Source organism: Phalaenopsis equestris, unplaced genomic scaffold (genome assembly GCF_001263595.1).
Source record: "Phalaenopsis equestris unplaced genomic scaffold, ASM126359v1 Scaffold000282, whole genome shotgun sequence".
Classification (NCBI taxonomy): domain Eukaryota; kingdom Viridiplantae; phylum Streptophyta; class Magnoliopsida; order Asparagales; family Orchidaceae; genus Phalaenopsis; species Phalaenopsis equestris.
The window spans coordinates 99,685-109,024 of record NW_018164724.1 but is presented as its reverse complement, the minus strand read 5'-3'; the positions used below and the strand labels follow the sequence as shown (position 1 = coordinate 109,024).

General features: G+C 37.6%; 1 protein-coding gene across 5 annotated transcripts in view; it reads left to right on the top strand.

The window, feature by feature from the left end:
* Positions 1 to 346: 346 nt before the first annotated feature.
* The window catches only part of LOC110024950, a 55,824-nt gene continuing 46,830 nt past the window's right edge, over positions 347 to 9,340 (top strand). For 4 of the 5 annotated variants that reach the window (XM_020725151.1, XM_020725154.1, XM_020725152.1 and 1 more), the window contains exons 1-2: positions 347 to 452; positions 533 to 682. In XM_020725151.1, coding sequence (XP_020580810.1) covers positions 429 to 452; positions 533 to 682 — 174 coding nt within the window. In that variant the 5' untranslated portion in view covers positions 347 to 428. The remainder of the gene's footprint in view (positions 453 to 532; positions 683 to 9,340) is intronic. The other variant, XM_020725153.1, reaches the window with a different exon arrangement.

Genomic DNA, 9,340 nt, shown 5'->3' with positions numbered 1-9,340 from the left:
ATGCCTGGATGCGGGAAAAAAATTGCATGCGATTTTGAGATTATAAAAAGGGTATAAGGGGGTTATACCCGTATTATAACCCCCTGTAATCTCTATATAACATAGTGTAACCTACAAATAAATTCAGCGATTCTGTTATCATATATAGTAGGTTGCAAATAAGTTACAGAATGTTATATAGAGGTTACAAAGAGTTATACCGATGATATAACCTCGTTTTACCCTCAGTATACCGAGAAATTGTACGTAGCGCTCGCTACGTCTATCGTACACAAATTTTTTCCGTGAATGTGAGGGCCCACCTATCTCATGCTCACAATATTTTTTCTTGATGGAGTGAGAAAATGGTAAACAAAGTTTAGCGTAGGTTATCGATTCTGTTTTCCGATACTTCAAATCCGAGCCGAGTTCACCTCGCTTCTTCGCCCATGGATTATCGTCTTCCCACGGCGGTAATGGAGCATCTCCGCTTGCTTATTTAAAAGCCGAAGCAGAGATTTTATTGTTTCCTATCATTTTTAATTCCTTCTAGGGTTTCTGCGAATCAATTCCGTTGTTGCAGGCCTATTTACCAGCATTTTGGGCGAGGAGAGGCAGTAATCGAGAAATATTGAAGATTTGCGGCTCTCTCTGCTTTGCTAGAAGTCGAGGATTTGGTGCCGAGCCAGAAAAGAAGGGGAAGGTTCGATTTTTTTGTAGGTTCGGTTTACTTTAATTTGAGGAATGTTATTAGTAGAAGGTTGAAGTATCGCTTTAAAGGAAAAGAAAATTAATTAGTAGAAGGTTGAAGTATTGCTTTAAAGGAAAATTATATAAGATGGTGGTGAGACCTGCAATGTTTTATGACTCAGAATGCATAAAACAAAGTTAGAAGCATAAAACAAAGTTAAGTTTTGCTAAGATGAGAATGCTTAGGTGGATGAGTGGCTTGACACTTATGGACAAAATGGGAAATTATTCTATCCGTCTTAGATGGTTTGGTCACATTGAACGTCGAGGATTATGATAGGATTAGGAGAGTAGATGTTTTAGATTAGACTTATGCTAAGAAAGGTAGAGGTAGACCTAAAAAGACAAAAAATCATCTTAATCTATTAGAATTAAATGAAGATTTGACACTCAATATGACACAATGAAGAAAAAGGATTCATTTAGCTGACCCCACTTAATGGGATAAAGACTTGTTGTTGTTGTTCTAGTTTTCATTTGAGGCAGCCTTTCAACTGATTTGGTGGCGATAGAAGCTGCTGATAAAAACATGTGATAAATAATCATTATTTTGATCACCACTAGGAATATTTTATTTTTTCAAGAATTTGCAGAGGTTTTTCGGTGATAATATCAACATATGATGAAGTAATCACCCCAAATGAGCTAGTTTGGACTAGAACATCTGACAATGCTCCCCGTAATAATCTGAACCCGACACCAAGTTATTTAGTGGCACTTAGGCGTTATGTTCGATTTAACTAGGTGGTTTTTATTATGTTCATTTATTATTAAGGGCCCTTGGGGTTTTATGGAGCCAAAAAGTCTCTACTTCTTTGTTACAAGGTATATAATTAAGGAACATGTTGAATGATGGCAGAGAGGACTTATTGCTTATGGTCACTACCAAGGTGTCAAAGAAGAGTGGCCACACTTTAGGTGTTCAAAAGTAGTTAGGGCGGAGTGGTTATTCGCTCTTCCTTGTGGATGCGTCAAGGAATGATTACACTTTATCTGTTGAGAGCTTTGTTGGGTAGCGTCGCTGTTCGCTTGTTGCTATGGATGCACCATGAAGGAGTACCAATGAGTCTGATGCTAAAAGATTGGTTGATAACGACTTAGCCTCTATTGGCAGGATCTGATGGTTCTATGTGTGGAGGCTATCAAACATGGAGAAGGTTGCCAACTATAATAAGTAGTTTTCTAGCATCGTTTTCTTGAGATTTGATTTGGTTCTTATGTTCTACCAAACATCAATAGAAATGTATTGATGTTGTCAGATGTTGAACACTTGCACTGAAAGGCTGTGTACTAAGTAAATATATATTTTTTTGTTATACTTTGCAATTTCAATATAACATCTCTTTGTCATATTCAACTATAAGCTCAACTTTGATCGTTCAACAACAATAACAACAACAACAACAACAACAACAACAACAACAACAACGCCTTAATCCCACTACGTGGGGTCAACTTTGATCGTTCAAACTTAAAAAATTAACAAATCTTTTGGAGAAAGAAATAAAGGATAGCTGAGTCTTATATGCTGACCGCTTGGATATTAGAGAGAATATAACAACTTTATCTTTTCCCAAAAATCGCAGATTTACATCCATATAAGGAAATAAAGACCACTCTGATCTTTGACAACCATGCTTTTGGACTATAGAAAGAGTATAATTCCTTATGCTTTTGAAAACCTAAAAACTAATGACTACCATTATGTTAGAAAGTAGAGATTACTCAAGTATTGAATGGCCAATCTCTTGGTAGAAAGAGTATAGCACTTTGAACGTTTCAAAAGTAAAAATCATGGACTTCGATACGTATTTGGTCATTTTCAATGCTTTGGTTTATAAAGCAGCTGAATCAATTGATTTCAATAATAAAATTTGGATAATCAAACCAACAAAACTATTTTTTTAAACTAATTAAACTCAACTAAACTTTAGCTTGATTAGTTTAGTTTAATTTTAGTATACTGAAATTTAATTAAATTTGATTATAAATCTAATTATATTTAACTTGAAGAATATGTATTACAAATGCCAAGAAATCTCTGCTAAAATTTGTGATTTTAGCATATAGAATAAATTATATTTACTGTGATTTTTCTATAACTTATGTATCTATAACTCATGGGTTTAATTGATTTAATATTTGGGGGAAATTAGTATAATTAGAGTTTTTTTTTAATCAATTATATAAATGTAAGATAGTGAACCAATAATTTAAAGTAAGATAAAATCAAAATGATAACTAATAATTGAACCAATGATTTAATAACCATATAAAATATGTTAACTTTGGTTTTTCGATTTTATCTGAACAACGCACATTTCCATACTTAGTGCATACATACATTCATACATTTATACATACTTAAATCCATAGATACATACCTACATGCATTCATCCATCCATGCATCCATACATGCATGCATCCATACATCCATCCATGCATCCATCCATGCATGCATCCATCCATCCATCCATCCATCCATCCATCCATTACAAACGTACATACATACATACATACGTACAGTCATATATCCATAGATGCATCCAGACATGTGTACGTACATAAATTCATACATCCATACATTTATACATACATCCATACATCCATACATCCATACATCCATGCATACATGCGTACATACATACGTGCATCTGTACATACATCAATGCATGCATCCATACATACATCCATACACATGCATCCATACATACATCCATACACATGCATCCATACATCCATACATCCATACATCCATACAAGCATACATACATGCATCCATACATCCATATTTCCATACATACATACATACATGCGTCCATACATATACTATACATACATGCATGCATATATGCATACACATAACACATGCACACATGCATTGTTGAAATTCAGAATAATGCTGAATTATATTATTGATATGAAAAGAGACATAAATTATCCTTAACTGAATCCTAGAATAGAAAAGAAAATAAAAAGAAATAACAAAAAAGGAAATATATAACACTTGATATCTCCAATTAATCAATTAATATTAATTATTTGGAGATACATGAAACAATATAAAATAGAAAAACTTAAAATAGGAAATGAAATAAATTAAATCCAAGAAAATAAATCTAAAATAGGAAAAGAAATAAAATTATATTAAGAAATAAATCTAATCCTCTTAATTTCTAATAGGAATAAATTATTTTATAATATAACTTCTAACACTCCCTCTCAAATTGAAATATGGTTGAAAAACTTCTTCAACTTGGATTTGAAAATATCAAACAGTGGGCGAGGGAGATCCTGTGAGGTAGTACTTAAAAGTTTTCATCTCTTACTGCGGTTGCCATTGACTGCAGTTTCTACAGTGTCTGTTGGTAGGCGGAAAATTCTTACAGGTAATGCTGTAGGAGAGTTTGCATAGAATTAAACAACTGCAGTTGTTTTTGACTGCAATTCCTACAGTGTTTGTAGGTAGACGAATGACTCTTACAGGTAATTTTGTAGAAAAGTTTGCAAGGAAGAAGACAATCTATAGGAAAAACTAACTTCTAATTGATTATGATTATCTTTGATTGCAGTTCCTGCAGTGTCTGTAGGTAGGCGGAATACTCCTATAGGTAATGCAGTAGGGGAGTTTGCAAGAAAGTTGACAACCAACAAAAAAAATAGCTGAGTATGACCTGTAGAAAAAAAAGAAAAAACTCCGGAGGTTGGCCTTGCTGCAAGGAAAGGCTCCGGAGGAGGGTGTGCTGTAGGAAAAACTTCGGAGGAGGTCGGCTGCAGGAAGGATTCTGAAGGAGGGCCTGTTGAAGGGAAAAGCTTTGGAGGAGACTTAGGGTCCGTTTGGGGTCGCATTTTTAGAGCGGCGCGGCCCCAAACCACGAATCTGCGTGGGAATTTGTTGTTTGGTTTTCACGTTCGTCGCTGGAGTCCGCTAAAAATGGCGGAATGTGAGCCGCGGGATTAATCACGTGGCCTCGCGTTATGGAGAGGCTTTTACCTCTTTTGCCACGTTTTGCGATTGCTTCTGATTTACATCTCACGAAGCTGCCCATTGATCTCGATCATCTTGCGAAGCCAATCGATCTTCTTGAAGTCGAATGCTCCATCATGGAGGTGAAGAACACCTCATCGCTAGATTCCAAGCCAGAGTTGGGAAGGAAGGCGAGGATTCAATCACCATTTCTGCAGACCTGTGACTCCTATCTTTCTTCTCCTCCGCTCCACTACGCTCTCCTCCGCCCCTACTTGAAAGAATTGAAGGTAACTCTCCTATTTCTTTCGATTTCTTTCTAGTATAAAAAATCATATCCTGTATATTTTCTTACAGAGATTTATGGAACCAAAAAATCTGGGAATGTTGAAAAATGTGCTTCTAAGGCATGAAATTCTTGCCCAAATTTACTAATAGTATGACACCATCTGAGTTGAATCTGCTCATTATTGATGAAAAAGTTTAGTATTGTTCAAAGCTATTTGCAACCTTTTCACTGTCGTTTTGTCGTGTTCTTCTTTAATTTTTGGTTGTTGAATACGATAAGATTTATCACTAACTTACAAAACATGGGTAGAATTGCCATTTTTTTCGAAACAGCTACGTCACAGTTGTTTTCACACAGCTGCCCCAAACAGACAACTAGCTTCCCCACAGCAGCTTTCTGGGTCAGCGCAGCTGCAGCTGAGAAGCTGCAGATGCTCCAAACAGACCCTTAATGCAGGAAAAGCTCCGGAGGATCTGCTACTAAAAATGTTTCAGAGGAAAACCTGCTGCAGGAAAAAGTTCTAAAGACTGTTGTAGAAAAAAATTCTGAACGAGATCTGCTACAGAAAAAGCTCTGGAGGAGGGTCTGATACAGAAAAAGCTTCGGAGGAGGGCTTGATGCAGGAAAAGTTTCGGAGGAGGGTTGTTGTAGGAAGAATTACAGTGGATGACCTAAGGACTTGATGCAGGAAAACATTCCGGTGGCAATGGAAAAAACAGAGAAGGCCCTGCATAGAGTTTTCCGACAGCAGGGAAGAAGCAGTTGAAACCTACAGGGGAAAAGAAATGGCAAAAATAGCTCATCCTCTTTGTCCATTTTTTCAGCGAAGACATGTATGGGAAAATAACTTCTCCCGTTCGATTGGGAATGCCACTGGAGAGAGAAAGTCCAACTCTCCAAACATCACCGTCTCCCTCTCTGAACATTGGAGTCTCCCTCTCTGAACATTGGAGTCTTCCTCTTTGGACATTAGCTACGAGTTTTAGGTTGGGATCTCCACAAGAGAGAAGAAGAGAAAATAACACCCAAGAAATTCTGTCGACAGAAAGCTGCAAGAGAAATGACTGCTGGAGACACAACTTCTCTTGACACCTGCAGGAGAAAGGGCTGACGACGGATCAGACTGCAAGAATCAACGCTGAATTTTTGTGGCAGAACAACAAGAAATGATAGTAAGCAGCGCTGGACTTCAGGGAAAAATCTGCTTTGTTTCCTGCGACTGGGAAGAGCAGCAGAAAAAACTCCTTTGTTTCCTGCGGGAAAGTTCTGCGGGTTAGAACAACGAGAAGGCACTGCGGGGAGGAACAACGGGAAGGTCCTACGGGGAAGAACGATAGTAAAGTCATCGACACACCACCCATCAAAGATGGGTCCCCAGTGAGAGGGAGAGCCGATCGACAGAGGTCCGACATAAATCTTGTCGGGAGAGGTTGCCGGTGAGAGGGCGGCAATAATCCATAATTGGTTGCCTTGCCCACGTGATATACCCTTGACGAGGATCTCAAGGACATCGTCAATCTAGACGCGCTCCAATCTTGCAACAAGAAGACCCGAGACTGGAATCTAAGGATCAACTCTTCAGCGAAGAGAGGTTCGACTGCTGGAACCACCTGCCGAAAGGATCAACAACATTAACCTTTAGAAAACCGGTTGGGAAGAGGGGAACTGGCAACAACTAGGTTGAAAAAGAATGGCAGCTTTAGGAACCGACGACTATATATCTACACGGCAAATATGCAATAGTTCTTTATGGGAAAAAATTGTCAGGCAGCCAATAACAAAAAGTTTCTCTACGGAACAGATCCCAGTTCGAGGGAAAAATAGCAAGAACAAAACTACTTTCTTTTTGGAGGCCACTAGAGTCAAAGCTCCTGGCTCGCGAAGGGCTAGCCGACAGGCTAAGCCCATAGGGTGAGAAAGAATTAAAAGTTGTTGTTTCAAATGCCGAGACGAGTGCCACTCCCTTCCCGCACGAAGGATGACAGGAAGGGAGTCCAGAGGTTCATGAAGGAGGCCGGTGGCTATGGTACAAAATTAAGCTCTGACACCATATTGAAATTCAGAATAATCGAATTATATTATTGATATGAAAAGAGGTATAAATAATTTTTACATGAATCCCGTAATAGGAAAAACAATAAAATGAAATAACAGGAAAAAAAAAGATATAACACATAATATCTCCAATTGATCAATTCATATTAATTATTTAGAGATAAAGGAAACAACATAAAATAGGAAATCTAAAATAGAAAATGAAATAAGTCCAATCCAAGAAAATAAATCTGAAATAGGAAAAAAAATAAAATTATATTAGGAAATAATTCTAACACTCATAACTTGTAATAGTAATAAATTTTTTTTCTAGTATAACTTCTAACAATACATATACACAAACATTTCGATACATACATACGACATACAACACACACACACACACACACACACACTCACACATACAATAGCTTTCGACTCTTAATGCTAAAGGATATACATACATACATACATTACTGTTGAGCTCTCAATGTTGAAGGATCATTACATGCATGCTTAGCGTTCAACTTTCAATGATGAAAGACCATTACTGAATCTTTAAGAGGGAATATATTAGAAAGCTTGATTATATTTGATGGTTGGATACAAAAGGGTATTAAATAATTTATTAAATAAATTATGGTCATACTTTATTTTCATGTTTTATTCATGGATATTCTCTCTTAGTTTGAATGCTTGATTGCATGGCAAATTTATATATTAGATAGCAGACTGCTTTGTTTGTGATGCTTTGCCAATGCCTGGTTTTGGCTTCAAGGAGAAATTAATTTTTTTTTCTCACTCATCATTCTAAAGCCACGAGGTAGAACAATGCTCACTAATTTGTGAAGATTGAGATACAACGCTAGAGGGGCAATTTTATAAAATTTCATTTTTGATGATAATAAGATTTATCAATATTAATTGTCCAAATATGAAGTTGTTTCTATCTTCTTTTTATTTTTGGTCTAAGATTTAAATCCATGTCACTTTTTAAAGCATCAATAAAATGAGTTGGAAAGAACAAATCATTTTTTAGAATAAAATGTATTGTCAAGTAGAAATTTTTTGGTAACAATTTGATCAAACTTTAAGAGGAAGTCATGAAGCCCTATTCATTTACTGATACCGGAGGAGAAAGCCAAAACCACAAAAGAAACACATTATTATGATTGAATTTGAAATCGATTACGACGACTTTTCAAAACATGAAATAAACGACAAACAAACATAAAGACACAAGCCAACACCTCAAAAGTGTATCCCAATGATAAGGATAGTGGAGGTTGGCCCAGTGGATCCAAAGGCTTGGGGACGACAAGTGTGAATGCTGGAGAGGGGTTGACAGGGTTTGGAAGGTGAACTGGAGGAGGGAGGCACTAGGTTAAGGTGGCAGGAAGGTTTTGTTGGGTGGCTGGGAGATAGGTTGGAAGGTGAGATAGCAAGCTGGGAATGTGGGGCACCAGCGGGGAAGACTCATCAACACTTTCAAAGGGTGGACAACGAGCGCGGAAGCGCTGACATCGGGAAGCTATGGGAAAGGCTTGGACAGCAAGGTAGACTGCTGGAAGTGGGTCGACTGAGTGCTGGGAGGAATTTTGGGCCAGTGGACAAGAAGATTTGGTTGTTCAGGAAGGGTGACTGAGCGTTGGGATGGAGTATGTGGAACTATGGCCTTGGTGGGAGAAGGCTGACAGTAGGTTGGAGGGAGGACAACAACCAGCGGTTGTTGGAGACGATGCGCGATGGCCTGTTGTTGGGTTGGGAAGCGGGTGGGCAGCAACAGGAAGGGTGAAAGGACAGATAAATTCTTCTTCGAGGTCGAGCTACAGCCTGAGCACCACCCAGACCCATGGAGTCAATTACCACCTCGGACGAAGGATAACCAAAGCACTACCCCGACATCAGATACAACTCTCGAATAGGAAAATACTAAGGCTAAAACCTGATTTCAGATATCAAAAATAAGGCCACTAACTTTAAGCACATTACCTCCTATTTATAAAGAGGCTTGACCTATTTTAGGAGTGATTTTATATTTTAGAAGAACTTTCAAAATAAAAAGTAGAATAAACATGATTTCAGATTTTTGGAAAAGCTTTTTAAATAAGGAGAATAAAAAGAAATATCAGATTTTTTTTTGGAAAGACTTTTAAAATAAGGAGAATAAAAGAAGATTTTGGATTTTAGGAAAGGGTTTTAAAATAAAGAAGCAGAATAAAGTGCTTAGAAAGGAAAGGTGAGGGGGAGAGAAAGGAAAGGTGAAGGGGAGAGAAAGGAAAGGGGGAGAAAGGAGGAAAGGAAGGAAAAAGGGGAGGAG